At 35.8% G+C, this 17,569-nt stretch overlaps 2 protein-coding genes across 3 annotated transcripts in view; both read right to left on the bottom strand.

Moving 5' to 3' along the window:
• The window catches only part of LOC121740484 (trypsin-1-like), a 34,646-nt gene extending 33,023 nt beyond the window's left edge, over window positions 1-1,623 (bottom strand). Inside the window, exon 1 of the mRNA XM_042133182.1 lies at window positions 1,479-1,623. Within this exon, the coding sequence (XP_041989116.1) occupies window positions 1,479-1,574 (96 nt within the window). The 5' untranslated portion in view covers window positions 1,575-1,623. The remainder of the gene's footprint in view (window positions 1-1,478) is intronic.
• Window positions 1,624-10,703: 9,080 nt separating this feature from the next.
• LOC121740485 (heterogeneous nuclear ribonucleoprotein 87F-like) lies at window positions 10,704-13,477 on the bottom strand. Of its 2 annotated transcripts, none has more exons than XM_042133183.1 (6): window positions 13,327-13,477; window positions 12,832-13,055; window positions 12,215-12,459; window positions 11,844-11,972; window positions 11,435-11,772; window positions 10,704-11,177 (listed from the first exon to the last, which is right to left on the bottom strand). In XM_042133183.1, exons 1-5 carry the CDS (start codon window positions 13,354-13,356, stop codon window positions 11,444-11,446), a joined length of 957 nt encoding a protein of 318 aa, XP_041989117.1. In that variant the 5' UTR covers window positions 13,357-13,477; the 3' UTR covers window positions 10,704-11,177; window positions 11,435-11,443. The 2 variants fall into 2 exon arrangements, with proteins under 2 accessions (XP_041989117.1, XP_041989118.1); XM_042133184.1 differs by having other exon boundaries at window positions 11,435-11,760.
• Between the last annotated feature and the right edge of the window lie 4,092 nt (window positions 13,478-17,569).

Below are 17,569 nucleotides of genomic sequence, written 5' to 3'. Positions count from 1 at the left end.
GGTAACTATTTAGTGAAAATTGGGTTTAGTGATTAAGGGAATGTTAAATAAGAAGCAAAATAGAGGTAGATAAGTGCTTTTAGTAATCGACAAGGAATATAATAACCAAGAATTCATGAATTTTCGGTATGGAAAATTGGCCTTACCTATAAGAAAAATACTTAAGTAGTTCTTGCCTACTTTTGTAATTAGGTAGATCGATTGTCGCTATTTTCAATTCATTTGTAATTTTTTCATCGGTTAAATTGTGTATAATGTGTACCTAATATTATATGATATATCGCATATTATATTTCAGTACTATGAGTATCTGCTTAGTTAATTTTTAGGTAATGCTTATTATTACTTGAAAAATGAAAAGAAGAGTTTAAACTAGGAACTTCCGCCGTACAAGTAACTATTAGATAGACATTATGAATTAAGTGAATATAATAGATATATCGACGCCCCCACCGAATAATCGGACAATCGTAAAAATGAAAATGTTCAGGAGAGCCGAAAAACTGAATTTGTTAATAACTCCGTCAAAAAAAAAGCATCAAAGACTTTTTATATCTCAAATGAAAGCTAATTTTTTTGCATATTTTATTACCACCGAAGGCTTTTTTTTAATGAAGCAAAACGCAACTTATCGTTCTGGAGTAGGTCAAGCTCTGATCATTATTGTCTATTGCATGATTATTCGGGTAATTTTGCGTTTCGACTTTAATAAAATGCACAAATAATACTCATTGCAATATTATTCGGGGAAATTGTTTGGGATAAGAATATTGATAAACACCTATTACTTTACTATTCGGTGATTAAAAAATATTGTACACTTTATAATTATAGTCATTGTCGTTTTTTCCAATGATTTTCTACTATAGGTAAATTAAAAATAAATATTATTTTTGTTTTAATACATTCATTATCTGATGACAATACAGATTGACATTCTTGCAATTGAAACAGCTATTGGTTCAAAAAAATACACTCTGGAGACTGGCTCTATCATTTTAATAGTACTTATAATCATTGCAGTTAATTAAAATATTAATCATAACCCTCATCGCCACCGGAGTACCAGACTTAGTGTCACAATAATTAATATCATATTATGTTCCAATAAAATGAATGATAATGGGACGAAATTGCTTCTACTAGGAGTCTTTGCGAAAGAAGATATCTAAATACGTTCTCGTTAATTAAGAAACAGATCTCGCTGCTTATCGGTTACGACTAGTTTATTTTGTAGCAAGTATTTCCATACATCCTTGTTTGTAAGAAAACCTGCATGTGGATTACAAAAATCGAAACATATTATCATTATATATCCTGAAAATTTAAGAACACGGATTCCTACAATTTTCTTCCAAACCACAGAATATGCCTCAGGCAGCACAACATTGTATAAGAGGCGAGTGCAATGCAGAAAGTAAAAGTGCACAGAGTCATTGCTCCGTACACTTGACCGATAAATAGAATACAATACTTACATGGTTATTCACGATATCCAGCTGATTAATTTCCCGGGTGTGACTCTTCAGGACGAGAAGCACAAGAAATATAGGCACCGACTGCCATCCGCACATTGTTGGGAGTTCCAAAATTAAATTTGAACGCACAACACTACCTGCGCGGCATCTCCGCGCGGCACTTTTTTCAAATTTAACAGTCTCAGTGGCGCATTATTTTGATAAATTCGCGGAGGAGACGATCGCAGGCGGACTGGCGCGATCGGCCGCGGCCGCGCGGTATCCGCCGCGCTGAGGTCTTCGGCCACCACTTCGCTTACTTTCTCTTTGAACCAAAAACAGTGCAGATTCAGCCCCACCGCTTTTAATCGCATTATCACCTCTATTGCTCTTGGGAAGTCATTCTGATATCTTAATCCGTTTAATAGACTGTCAGATCCATATTAATATTATAAATGCGAAAGTGTGTCTGTCTGTCTGTCTGTTACCTCTTCACGCTTGGGCGTTTTACCGATGAACCGATTTTGCTGAAATTTGGTAAAGGTAGAGAGATACATCAGTCCCGGGAAAGAACAAAGGATAGGGTACTTTTTATCTCAGAAAAATGTACGGTTCCCGCGTGATAAACGATTTTTGGCGCAACGGAGTTGCGGGCGTCATCTAGTTTAGATATCTACATAAGTAATAATTATAATAAAACTGTAGAAATGAAAATTCTGTACATTAAAGATATTTAAAAAATAATAAGCGGGTACCTAGTCGTTCATCGCTATAGAAGCCAAAAATGTGGTTATTTTTTTGTCTCTCTGTCTGTCTGTATGTTTGTTCCAGCATCACACGAATTACTGATCCGATTTGCATACGGTTTTCGCAGATATATATTTTGTATTCTTCCATTAACATCAGCAGGCAGCATAACAACATTAGAAACGAGAAAGAATCGACATACCTACTTACTGACAGATTTAGACCCAGTTTCATCAAGCAATGTTAAATAAATAATGGCTTGTTAAATCAGTTAACGGCCTGTTAGAGCTATCGAGCGTTTCACCATACGCTAATGTCATGTCGAATCGCCTAACACGCTGTTAAATTTTAATTCCTGCTGGGGACGTCCGTTAAATATATAACAGGTTGTTATAATAGTCAAAACAACAACTGTCAAAGACAATATCCAATATCAATAAAAGAATCTGTTTTGACTTTTGAGTGTTTCCGCCATGTTTCGTTATATCCTTACATATTATTTATTATTTTTCATGTTATGCATAATTATTTATTTTCATTTTGTCAAAAATTTAGCCCTCGGATTTTCCTTGACATTGCAAATACCCTGACTTGTATCAAAATTACCAAACCGAAATAAGTAAATAAAAGTTTGTATCATGATTCATGTTCTCAGCTTTGACAGATCATAATTATTATTAACCTGGTAAATTAAAAAGAACTACTGTAGTGTAACAAATGTATGCGATCAGTGATGATATTTTAATTTGGTCGCATTATCTACCAGATGACGTATTATACGAATAAGGTGAAAATGACACATTGCAGCCAACATGTCGTATTAAACTTGTACTAAGTACTTTGCAATTTCGTCGCCTTATAACAAGAACGAACGAATTGAATGTTATTCATTCGTTATTCACTTAACATTGCATTTACTAATCCGCTGTTAAATTTTTACTGTGGGACATAAGTATTTTAACAGTCTGTTTAATTTTCCAAGGTCCGTTAAGTAATGCCTTGTTAGGATTTAACAAACAGAGGTTGGTGAAATTGGATCTTAGTGATAAAATGGCGGATCACCTTAGTCAATCCGTCACTTTGTCTTTTCTGCCGTAAAAATAAACCGCTTCTATAGTAACCATGCTAAGCCTACTGGTGTATAATTTTTTTTCCCCCACCCCTCTAAAGAGGGGGTAAGATTTTGTATCAAACTTTTTTCTTTAACACGATCGATTTGAATAGATACGGTTTTCGCAGATATTATATTTGTCTTCTTACAACTTAACATCTGCTGTATAAAATTATCTCTGTCTGTCTGTCTGTCTGTCCTTCCGTCGCCGATTTTTTACTCTTTGCCTTTGGGTAAGGAACCCTAAAAGGGGAAAATCATCTTAGTTATTACATATAAGTAACTATTATTATCTTACGAAGTCGCGGACAAAAGGTTAACAAAATATAAAGATATTGCCTACTTAAAATGACTGAAAGGGGCACACATTTTAAATAGAAGTTTAGGCATTGGGCTTAGGCAGGGTGTAGGTATGAGTTGCTTGACAAAATACCTAGTTGTTTGCCAAAATATACGCAAAAATTAAGAACATTGTCTAGAAAGTAAGTACCTTGGTTTGTACCAATTAACGTGGATTAATCACTTTATCCTGATTCCTGATATAGTGAAGGAAAACAAGAGCACAAGTACAACACAAAATAATTTACAAATGCACCTAACACATCGATGTCCATGGACGGCGGCAGTCGCATACGATCAGGCAATGTATATGCTCTTTTCCTTGTCCATTACCAAAAATACTACTATTTAATACTTCCTAGTTCCTACGTATAATAAAATTACTCAACTAAGTCACAGAATACATATTAGTTTAAATAAGTTAAAAGCTTAGGTACCTAGTAATACTTCTCTTACCGTTTTACTCATACACTTGAAAAAGGCCTTCATATTTGATTAGTACCAACTGCCAACAATCTATACTAATATTATAAAGAGGTAAACTTTGTTTGTTTGTTTGTTTAATTGTAATGAATGGGCTCAATTATTATTTTTAACAAAAAATTAAAACCGACTTACAAGGTAAAAACAATAATAATATGAACTAAAAAGTATTAAATAACTCTTACTCTATAATACTACTCTACTCTTTTTTAGAATTCGTCTAAATCTCGACTATTTCTGTACATACTACAGTCTTCATTATTTGAAGTCGGTACCAGCTAATTTTATCGTGAGTTCAGTCAATGTCAGAATATCTGAAGCTTTTGGGACAGGTACCGACAAAAAATGTCAGCGACACACTATACCTATCTATGTCAAGTGAGGCACAACTACCATTTTTTAATTTAAAAATCTTGATTTTTTTGGACTACATTTAAACGCATTTATTTTACTCATGCTAATAATCCTTATCAAAATAAATTATTTCATCTCTAAGTACAGTTTGTGTAGATAATATTTTGTCTTTGAATGATTAAAATTGGACGTTTGGTTTAGAAGTTATGGCGAAATTAAAATATTGCGATTTACGCCCGTTTCGAAGTGGGGAAATTTTATATTATTTAATATAATTATTAATATTAAAGTATTTCGCCCATATTATTATTTTATTGAAGTGACTTAATAAGTATAGCACCATGGCAACGTCCATCGCTATCCCGCCGCCCAAACAATGGTCGCCGTCAATCTCGATTCTCGAGTTGTAGTAATTTACTATTATTTATTCAACAATAATTAATGCACTTATCAATATAAAAAGTAGCCAATAGCCGATTCTCAGACCTACTGAATATGCGTACAAGATTTGGTAAAAATCAGTAAAGCCGTTTCGGAGGAGGTCGTGGCCTAACATTGTGACACGAGAATTTTTAAATATTATAAGATAAAATCAAAACTACTGAATCGATTTTAATCATTTTTCAGTGACATAGGCTATAATATATTTTATACCCGTGCGAAGCCGGGGCGGGTCGCTAGTTCTGAAATAAATGCAAGTCTGTTTGGTCCAAGTTGTTTCTGCTCCATACCTACAGCTGCTGGATTTTCCACGTTGATAAATGAAAGTGAAATCATCGTCTACGCGGACGTTTCCGCAACAAACATGAGGCGTGAGCGGCGGGCACGTAATCGTGACGATAGAAATTCCCTTTCCACGCACTCGGACCCCACCAGATAGGTAGTCTACGTGATAAGGATACATAGGACAGTGGGACAAGATGGGATGCCTACCCGAGGTACATAGCTCTGTATCCTGATTTTTATTTTACTCAAACATAAGTAGGTATTCATCTCCTTAGGTCTCCTTTGATTCCTGCGGTGGCCCCACATTTCCCGTGGATCTGTCAGTAGCGGCGCAGAAAGGAACACAGTCGGGTTTTAATGGGTAGAGCTGCGGCCACTTACCATCTCATCGGTCGCAGCGAGTCCCACATACCCCGGTTGTCCTCCCCAGCATTGCCGGGGATGCATAATGGCATTTCCCGACCCAAAAAAAAAGTCTCCTTTGATTCGAAGCTTTTGAATCAAAGCTTGACTGTAGTTCTTACGCCGGTTCTTCTCGCCGGGTTAGTTCGCGAACCGGTGGAAGGTTATCACGTAAACTGTTTCAAAAGATTTGATTCAAATTTACTCAGAAATAAATCATTTTTTTTTTTATTTTTATCTGCGAAAAATCTCGAAAGTAGTGGTAGCTACAGCAACAGAGATAAAAAGGATTTCATAATTTGATTTGATGGTCCTAAAATATGGATTTGTTCTATTTGTAAGACAATGTTACTCTTAAGTTTTGTAACTACCTATCAACATACAAAAATCAGCTGGTTAGGGTTCCCTTGTCTACCAAGTGTTGTTGATTAGAGAACCCTATAACGGCTGGTATCATTATATTACCAGTAGATTAGATTTGACTTGGCTAGTTTTTCATCATAATTAAAATGTTTAATAACTTTATGAAATGACTGATGTAATGAAAAGTGGCCAAGAGATCTAATCTACTTTAAGATCTCACATGATTTAATAACAGTAATTGTTATAGATAATATTCAATAAAGCAAAGAAATAGACTATTATTTGTTTATAATGGTATTTGGTTCCTATAATTACATAATATTGCGATTTTCAATTCAATTTTCAAACATTACAAGCATAATGTTTGTAATGAACTTGGCTCTCCTTTTTAGGGTTCCGTATTTACATTTATGTTTTTGGTGGGATAAAATATGTTTGCCATAGGCAAAGAATATAATGAATCTGTAGTACCAACCATAGGTAGAAAAAACTCTGCCTATAATATTTTAAAGTAAATATTTTTACAGTCATTGCTATTACGATTTAACAGGCATGATAATTGTTACATACGTACGGTCAATGATATTCTATGTTACTAACGTACGTACGGTAGTATCTAATATCACGATAGTGTCGTCGTAGGATACAATATCATTTTATGTATTATCCATGAAGCTGTGGTATTATCATAGACGCTATATTTCCCTTAGTCTATGGTATCATTAAGATAATTATTGATTTTATAGGCAAATGGTGAACATAAATATATGTATGTAATTTAATAATATACTTTTAGACGGGCTGTGAAAATTTAAAGTTTGCCAACCCACACGTACCACACCACGTCGCAACGACAAAATGCCGTCAAGCAGTGGTTACGTGTGAATGGTGTCGCTGCAGCTTTTTGTAGTTGCGTTGTGGTACCGACAAAATGTCGACGTGGTTGCGTTGTCGCCAGTAGTTGCGATGTGGTTACGTATGAAAGTCAATGAAACGGAGAGGGGAAAGAGCGCGCGCGGTGTGCGCGCGTTGTCATTGCATCGACGCAACGACGGTTGCGATGTGGTCGGCCACTAGTTCGCTTGTGGTTGCGATGTGGTCGGTATCACAAGTGGTCGACAACGACCGCAAAATGTGGTAAGTACGTGTGAATAGTCTGGTTCATTTACAATACGAAATATACGCCCGACCACGTGGTGTGGTTGCATTGTGGTACATGTGGGTTGGCCCTGGCACGTCAACCAATTATTCTGATAGTGCCTTTTTTTCAGACAGATAATTATATTTGCAAGTATTCGGTTCAGATATTGTTTTGTTAACCGACTTCAAAAAAACAGCCAAGGTTATTAATTCGACCCGTATATGTATGTAATATTTCCAGAACTGCCCAGTTTTTGTATTTTATGTTAGTCTATATTATATCAGCGTCTGAACAATGCCATGCGTCTGAACAGTGCCAATTTCAAGTGTATGTATGTATAATATGTACCTATATGTATGTTTTTGTGTTCGCATATCTCCGGAACTACAAGTCCGATTTAACCACTGACCTCCATTAAACAAGTACGCTGGAGGTCAGTGGCTTTAAGTGATCTTTTTTTTTGTTGTATTGGGTATTGTTCAACTTAGGGAATACGGTAGGTACCTACTACAAGTTTTATCAAAATCGGTTCAATAATTTTTGAGATGCGTTGCCAGCTACGTAATACGTAGGCATAGTTTTTAGAGTATTGACCGGCCGACCAAGCTGAAACGCAAGGCCAATAGACATTCCGTTCCAGTTTGCACAAACCCATTTTCTTGACACCCAACCCACTGAACCGATTTTGTTGAAATTTGGTATGGAGTAACTGAGTCCTGAGATAGGACATAGGATACTTTTTATCCCGTCAAAATGTGCGCTTTCCACGCTATAAGCGAATTTTGGCGCGGGCGAAGTCTTGAGAATTGAGAGCCAGTCCAAGGCGTCATAATCTTGGTATGGAATCGGGTAAAAAGGGACTTGTGTAGGATGCAGATAATAAAAGTATTAAATATATTTTGTAAACCTTTATTAATTGAAAAAATAAAAAAACATTGTAGCAATAAATTATGTATACCAAAAGCAAGAGTACTTACCCGTTTGTATTTCAAACATAGTAGATCTAGGCGGAACTCGGGATGTTTAAAATATGAAAACAAAAAAAACAGCATTAGATAATGTGGTTATGTAAAATTGCATAGTAATAACGTTAAATAAGATATCTAGATTCATAGTTTAATTTAGTAGCTATTTAAAGCCTATTATTAGTAAAAAGTCTTTGTTTAAAAACACCTTTTAAAAAGGCTGGGCCTAAATTAAGAGACTGTGTAATATCAGCTTGGGAACAGGTAGGGTAGTAGGGTAGTAACATAATTTTGTTCTAAAAAATTTTTATACGAAAACTACTGAACAGATTTGAACATAATTTATCTAGTATCTTGGTTTCAGGAGAGCGCGATGCCCAGAGAGTAAATGTTGCGATTTCATTTCTCAAACCCACACCACAAAATAAATCTATTGATTAATTTCGCGGTAAGCGTTTACTGTTGTTAAATATGAATAAAAAGTCAGCCAGTTAAAATGTATATGCAAATTGAGCAATAATCGTGTAATTTTTTTAGTTACAAACAATGCAAGGCTTAATTAATAAAAAAATGTAGAATGAAGGTTATTTGACCAATGATCAGCGGGGCTAAAATGGTCGCTTTCGAGAATCATGATATGAATTAATAATGATTCATTTTTTTAAAATCACAATATAATGCAACTCAGCTTGCAATTCATGTCTAGTAATTATTCGTACTGATTTCACATTTGTCAGTTTGACAGTTTTGACAATAATTCAATTGCTGAATTGATTGAGAGTAATTGCTAAATGTGACCATTTTAGCCCCACTTTAGTAGAGTTTGTAATCTGTGTATGATGTAGCCCTGACAGACCTTTATTTAAATTAACAGCTCTAAATTTTCATAATTAACAAGAACCTACAAACCAAAACTATGATACTGAAGCTAGATTTTTATCTACAATTTAATCATACCTACTAGCGACTAGTCAAATGATTAGTTACCTATTATAAAGTAGTGCAGCCGCAAATAACTGGATTCTATCCTGATTCTCCTCTTCGGCCCAGTATAATAATTATCATGCAAGGACTTTATTTAGGGGTGAATATTGACAACTCGGAAAAGATATTCTACGCAAGAGCGAAACTAAACAAGTTTGACAAGAACAAAATTGTTCTTCTGTAGCTAAGACTAATTTCCAGGGAGGTCCTACTAAACAGAACTATGTAGTTATAATATGACATACAAATTCTTTAGTAGCAACCGTTATGATCCCTTCTAGGAATGACCTGACTAGCCTCTTATAGGCATAACTTTCTAACAAATAAAATAATATTCAATGCTATGTACTTGTCAGCTAGTCGTATAAAACTACGATGGCGTTTTTCCAGTCATGCGTGTAACGCTTGCGCGCAGATCTAGTCCGCATGCAAGTTGCCCGCATCCTATCATTTCAAAGACGTTTTTTCTAACGTTTTTTATATGCGGGCAACACGCGCCCGGCCAGGATATTTTGTCAACCGCATGTGGACCAGTAAGTCTAGCATGCGCGTACAACGAGATATTATCTCACTCTAAAGTCTGTCAAAAAAGTGAATAAATTAAAAAGTGGCAACATCGTAGTGTCATCCCTTTTTTCTGGCCGATATAGTCAGTACTTAAGATGTGACCCGGTCTCAAGGTTCGGCTGTGATTGGTCCAAATTTTGACAGCCAATCAATCACAGAGCCTGAACATTGTCTTGAGACCGGCCTTAAGATTGATTTGAAAGGGATGACACTACGAGGACCCGCTTTTTAATTTCTTTACTTTCTTGACATACTATAGTTGTATTGTCGATATTAACAATGTCAAAATCATTTTTTGACATTATGTCGATAGATCTACACGAGAAAAAATGTACTTATGTCATGTTAGGGTCAATACTCAATAGAGATGAAAGACAAACCATATTGTAGACCAAATTTTCTCGTTATGCGCATGCTAGGCACTCAGAGATCCGCGCGCAGATAGAAACACGCATTACAGAATACGGGTCCTTAACATAAGATTTTCGAAACTATTCGATGAAAGCTAATATCGACAGTACCTTCGAAACGTCTATGATTTGAGTTACCTATAAGTAGATCCTCCCTGATAGCCTAAAAAACTTCTTTACCTACCTAAATACTTACTTAGCCCTCATATTCCGCATAAATTGGCGATACTCCTCTTTACCTAAATGAGTGTAAAAATGTCTAAACCTTAAGCCTACTCAGGTTTAAAAAATTGATTTACCATTAGAAATGACTACTATGCCAACTTTTCACAGTAAGAAAGGTAATAAATACAGTGCCAGATGTATTTCACTACAATGAAATGTTATAAAATTTATATTTAGCAGCAAGGGTATCATAAACATTAGCCTGATAATATTACTAACAACGTCAATGAATGTACCCTTGGACTAGAATGTTTTTCTGGTTCCAATTTTAGCTGCTTTATGAATTTGATAAAATGAAAGCACTACAATCTAGACTTTACCTGTGCTATTTCAAATCAAAGCATAACATATTCAATACAAAAAAGAAATGTTAGAAAGGGATTGGATTATTTACAAAAGGAAATATTGAATGACTATATCTAAATATCGGTTTGATATTAAAAAATTTATTTCACATTAAACCTAAATATTCAATTTTAATCCTATACAAATCCATAACATTTGAGAACTTAATACTGAGTTAGTCCGGGGATTTTATGAGTCATGATCTATATAAAGTAAATGTCACATCTTATCTTTATCTAGCTTCTAATGCAAAATCTCTTACATGTTAACCTAAGTTGTACTTATATACCGTAGAAAAGATTACTTTCACAAACTATTTCTTAAACATAATGTCTGTACCCAAGTACAACAATAAATAGCAGACCATCTTAAAATATCAGTACTTATTCGTAACTAATCTATTATGATAATTTTTCTAAGAGATGAACTAAGACGTTTTTCCTGACGGCTTCTCCTAGTTGGTCTCCGATTGTAGACCATGATGTAACTAGTGCTCCGGAGCGTACTGCCTACACTAGCACGATATACTCTGCACTACTAGTGTACTTAGCACGAAACCTAGAGATTGAAAAAACCTTTTATAAGACATGTAAAGATACACAAAATACTAAAGATGCTACCTTCATAGCATTAACTATCAGAACTAACAGGTCACTAACATATTTGGTACTCAAAATTAATGCTATGTAGTGCTCAAAATAAATACCTACATACTTAAATGGTGTCTCATCAACCTAAATGTTGTAAAGACAGACATGAATGTTGTGATGTAATGTATGTAAGAAAAACGAAGCTTAGTATTGAATGATACATACCTCAGAGACTTAGAATCGGCCGCCTCTGCCCTGTCCACCCCCATAGTTGCCACCGCTGTAGCCACCGCCGCCGCCACCTCCCTGATTCACATTGTAGGGAGCTGATCTGCTATTGCCATATTGTTGGTTACGAGTTGGGCCCCCGCTGTAACTCTGTTGGTTATAATTGCCAAAGTCCTGATTTCCCCATCCGCCACCACCACCTCCTCCTCTCTGGTTACCACCGCCTCCGTAACCACCCCCTTGGCTACCACCCCATCCTCCTCCCTGGTTGTTATCCCAAGGATTGGAGTTGTTCCATCCCCCTTGGTTGTTTCCGTAGCCACCTGTAGAGAATTCTAAATCACTAAAATGACAATTAACTGTAACAATTAGGCAATTAATATTAAAAAAAAAAAATTATACATACCACCGCCACCGCCTCCCCAGCTGTCGTTCCTTCCACCACCCTGTCTTCCTCCTCTCTGGTCTGAACCATCCTTGGGAAGGGCTTTTTTGACGTCCAATTGTTTACCACCAATTTTGTGAGGCGCATTTACTGTAAAGCCAAAAATAAAATTTAAAATCTTTATCATCATTGGTTTTAGAAGATAAGCATGATAAAACTGCTATTAAAATGTCCCGTAACTTGCATACTCGATCTACTTATAAAATAATAGTCAAGTGCAGTATAGCTTATGTCATGGTTTTACTTTCCACAGTCAGAGAAGCCAGGTTTGAATACAGATCCAAATCTGGGGCAAAGCTGTGGGATCTGAATATTAAAAAAAATTAACTTACAGCAAACCTTATCAACGGGATCATAGTCATCAAATTCAACAAAGCCAAATCCTCGCTTTTTGCCCGTGGCCTTGTCTGTAACGATGCTGACATTTTGTACATTGCCATAAGCTGAGAAATATTCCCGAAGTTGATCTTCGTCATGGTCATCTTTGATTCCTCCGATGAACAATTTCTTGACTGTTGCACCGGCCTCAGGGTTTTTGATATCTTGTCTGGCAACAGCTCGTTTAGTTTCAACGACACTGAAATATTGCATAATTTATAATCATTATTGGGTCCATGATTAAAATCAAAGTCAAATAATATAAAAAATTTCAATCCACATCACAAAGATGGTTAATTCAATTAACACGTGCAGCAAACAACAAAATATGAATATGCGGTAAACAAAACAATACAACATGCAAATAGTTTTAGGGAAATTAGGCAAGTGTTATAACGGTGAATAAGTTTGTTGACCCCACGGAAAATGCCACATGTAGGTAATGACGCGTGATATTCACCAAGCGGGGACGCTCGCTATTTGCAGTGAAAAACAATATGAAAGCCATCAAAACGCATTCATATATTAAATAGCTAAACTGCACACAATACTTAAATGCAATCTAACTTACCGTCCGTCGATACGATGCGGTCTGTTGTTCTGAGCGTCATCCACCATGTGAGCCTTGGAATAGGTAATGAAACCAAAACCACGCGACCGCTTGGTCTTGGGATCTTTCATTACGACCACGTCGACGATTTCCCCCCATTTCTCGAAATGCTCCTTCAGTGAATCATCATTCGTACGATAATTCAATCCTCCGATAAAAATCTTACGGTGGACCTCCGGCTCGTCCTAAAAGTAGGGCAAAACGTCAACAAAATGGCGGCTACCGGGCCGCGGCACCTATCACTATGGATTACAGCAGCAAGTTATCGATGTAAAACGCCCACGCATATTTTAAGTTTGGAATGTTCTTCAAATTCTTAGAGCTTTGCATCACATAATTGAGACTTAGAGAAAAACAACACGAAATGCGCATTTGCAAATAACCTAAAGAACATCGACCTTCCCATGTTCTACAAGATCAATTTCAACTAAATTTAATAAACAAATAGATACTTACATAGCCATCGTCGCCATTTTGCGGTCTCATTTTTATAAAATTTAATAAATTCTACAAATAACTAACACTGAAAATAATATATAGTTTGCTACACAACTTCTCTTGCCAACTGCCACGCCAAAAAGAAAATGTCGGTCGGCGTCATGGACAGTGTTGCCAGACGGCCAACTCGGTTTCTCCCCAAGTGTTCCCCGAAATCCCCCCAAAATTTTAGATTTCAAGAAAAATCCCCCCACAAATTATAAAAGAAAATTTTTGTTCATTATGAATGGGAATTCACAAATGGATACGATGAATGTACACTATTTCTGCAATAGCGTCCAATCTTTACAGAATCAGCATCCTCGCGAGCTCCTTGATCATTTTTATGGTTCCGTAAGTCGTAACCAAAGGGTAAAAACGGGACCATAGTACTTAGATTTCGCCGTCTGTTCCCAGATTTTTTTCTCCAACAATCCCCCCAAAAAATTGTTCCCCCCAATTTTCCTCCATCACCTAAAAAAAACCCCAAATTCCATGGTCAGCGTTCGCGACAGTGTTGCCAGATGGTCTCGGCGCCGTACCCCTGAACTAATTTGATTTCCCCCTAGAAATCCCCTAGCATGGGCGTTTCGAGGGGGGGGGGAGGGGGGGGGGGCTGCCCCCCCCCCTCCCCTGGATCAAGTTGACGTCCCTACTAAGTATATTATCTATTACTTTATCTATAAAATTTTAAAATTAAGAAAACGAATTTTTGCCATTTGTTTGCAATACAAATTACAATATTTTTACAACAAAAAATTATTATTTTTTTATCTATACTAATATTATACAGAGGTAAACTTTGTCTGTTTGTTTGTTTCTTTGTTTGTTTGTTTAATTGTAATGAATAGGCTCAAAAACTACTGGACCGATTTAAACAATTCTTTCACCATTCGAAAGCTACATTATTTACGAGTAACATAGGCTACTTTTCATTTTGGAAAATATAGATTTCCGTAAGATATTTCAATTTTTCGGAAACAACCAGAAAATTTACTTATTTTGCGTACGCTGCCTAAACTATAAAAGATAGAACCATACAATGTTCTAAATAAATGTAGATCTTATAAATATCTACAAAAATGTCCGCGACACACTATACCTATCTATGTCAAGTGAGGCACAACTACCATTTTTTAATTTAAAAATCTTGATTTTTTTGGACTACATTTAAACGCATTTAATTTACTCATGCTAATAATCCTTATCAAAATAAATTATTTCATCTCTAAGTACAGTTCATGTAGACAATATTTGGTCTTTGATTGATTAAAATTGGACGTTTGGTTTAGAAGTTATGGCGAAATTAAAATATTGCGATTTACGCCCGTTTCGAAGTGGGCGCTGCTACCAACGCGGGGTCGGGGGTGCGCTCGCGGCAGAGGAGTTTAGATCTATTCAGAGTATTGACTATTGAGTAGTAATGTAGATCTATCAGTAGTATAGACGGAGAGCTGACGACCAAATCAGCCATTTAGCTTCAGCTGTATTAAAACTCCGTTAGCTACTTCCCTGAACAACCCTTTCTGATAATCTGCGTGCTGGCAGGCCGTGGACGGTGGGTGTGGAAGTAGTGGGGTGGGGAAAAAATTGGAAAAAATGTAGTTTCAGCGACTTAATAGTGTTTGCGATGGTACCTACATGTTAATTTATAATTTTTTCACATAGATAATAAAGAATAACCGGCCAAGTGCGAGACGGGCTCACGCACGAAGGGTTCCGTATTTCAGAAGTCTATCTATAGATATACATTTCAGAAGTCTATCTATAGCGGTCCTTGTGATACAACCTGGAGTCATACAGTCAGACAGACAGTCATATTTTTTTCATTTTTCCCCACCCCACCACTCCCACACCCACCGCCCACGGCCTGCCTGCACGCAGATTATCAGAAAGGGTTGTTCAGGGAAGTAGATAACGGAGTTTTAACACAGCTGAAGCTACATGACTGATTTGGTCGTCAGCTCTTAGTCGAGTAGTAGTAGAAGATCTATGAGTAAACAAACAAAGTTTACCTCTTTATAATATTAGTATAGATTAAAAACTACTGAATCGATTTTAATCATTTTTTCAGTGAGTGACATAGGCTATATATTTTTTACCCGTGCGCAGCCGGGGCGGGTCGCTAGTTCTTTATAAGCACCTAGCTTATAAAAAAATCTGATCCCCCCCCCCTTGCCCAGAACCTGGGTAATTTGCCCCCCCCCCCCCCCCCCCTGGCCGAGAACCTGGGTAATTTGCCCCATCCTGACCCAGAACCTGGGTACGCCCATGTCCCCTAGATTACTTTTTTTTAATATTCAATAAAAATATGTTACTAAACTTTATTACAGCTCGACAAGGCTTTATTCGTGTTCGTTTCGTTTTTCAATATACATTGCGCATTTGCAAGGTTAAAAATTAGTGTCAGTGTGAGTGTCTCGAAAACCCCTTAAATCTAGGGGGAAATCCCCTGATCTGGCAACACTGGACTTCGCGACTCGCACTCGCGTCAACTTGAATTTTGACATGCGCATTGCGCATGGCGTCTACTAGTGATGTGCAACGAATTATGTACGATCGAGTTTAAAATTATGCGACTCAAATAATTGACACTAAATTGTTATCGATTCCAATGTTTATTAGCAAACCAGTCAAATATATAGCTTGTCAAAAAAGAGTAGTCGTTGAAATCACATAACAAATATGAAAACCTTATTAAATCGAGATGAAATGTGCAAGGTGATAATATTTAAAGTGATGCGTTCACTGTGGAAATACAAAGAGAAAAAAAAACCGTCTAAGTGCGTGTCGGCCCACCCGCAATATTAAGATAATATATTTTGATTTGTCACACTTGACAGTACCTACACTGATATTTTTTAGAAACACAACCAATATGTAGTCAGTAATGGCAACCTGCAGATAATTTCAGATCTGTGGGGAACCAATAGAAAATCTAGAAGTGTTTATCGCCGCGCCGCACAGTGGATCGAATCGACAATTTCGGGGACATAGGGACCAATTTTTGTTTTTCAAATTTTTTTTTGTGCCAATGGATAGAGCTAATTAATCTTAACAAATGTTATTCTTTGCAATTTTTTCTTAGGGTTATTATTTAAGTAGAAAAAAACATATTTTTAAATTTCTTGTATGGAAAAAAATATATAATCCCAAATTTTTGTCAAGTCCTGATAGATCCCGCGCTCAAACCTTTTTTTTTTATATATTTTGGCTACATTGCTAGTATTATGTACCATAAATGTGTGCCTAAAGTTGCCACTCTGCCAGAAATAGCCGAAGAAAATTACAAAAGATTTAATTAGTAACTAATGACTTCTTAAAATTCCTTAAACTATTCTAGGCATATTTCATGCAAAATAATTATTATGCTAGTAAAACAATACTTACAATTACTTAAAATTAGAAAAAAAAAGAAAAATCGATTCCATGTAAATATTGTGATCGGTCATTAACTTCAAGTAACTAATCCGTTTGACAATAGTAAATAATCTTTTGTATTGTGTATTTTCTAACAATCGCTTAATGACAATGAACAGAACAACATTCAAAATAAATAGCTTAAGTAGCCTTGCATAAGGGCTTTTAATTATACCCTCATTAGCTATTATTAGTGTGGCATGGAATATAATACTATCTCGTTTTGTTTTGCTAATAGCGTAGTGTTTTAAAAATTTGCGAAGGAATTTTAAAAAAATCCAATTTTTGATACTTAAATTTTATTATTAAGTATCGAAAAAAACATAAAAAAAATAGCATTAATATGGTTTTTTAACAATAAAGATTACAAATAATAATATTTTCTCCATTTAAGCGTTACATACATATTCCCTATTAATAATAAAATTGAAAAATAAAAAATAGTGAGTATACATAAAAATTACGATACCATACATACTATAATAAAAGTAATAAAATTATTTCTAAATAAATATTGCATTTAATTTACAAAACTCAAAAAGCTTACTCACTATCAGAATGATTATCCTGTAATTCATTAACGTCAATGAACTCTATCTCAGATTCTGTCGGCAAATTTAACAGAAGCTCTTTAGCCCGTGAAGAGAGAGCTATTTTGTTATGCTTTGATAGTCTTGGTCTAAAACTTGTGATATTTGGATCTGATGATATTAAAAGATTATGTAAAATATCCTCATTTGTGGCTTTTCTACTTAATTTTCTGGAATAACTCTCTCTGAATTTCCGGAAATCTTTGTTACGA

Source organism: Aricia agestis, chromosome 3, assembly GCF_905147365.1.
Source record: "Aricia agestis chromosome 3, ilAriAges1.1, whole genome shotgun sequence".
Taxonomy (NCBI): domain Eukaryota; kingdom Metazoa; phylum Arthropoda; class Insecta; order Lepidoptera; family Lycaenidae; genus Aricia; species Aricia agestis.
This window is presented reverse-complemented; position numbering and strand designations above follow the sequence as displayed.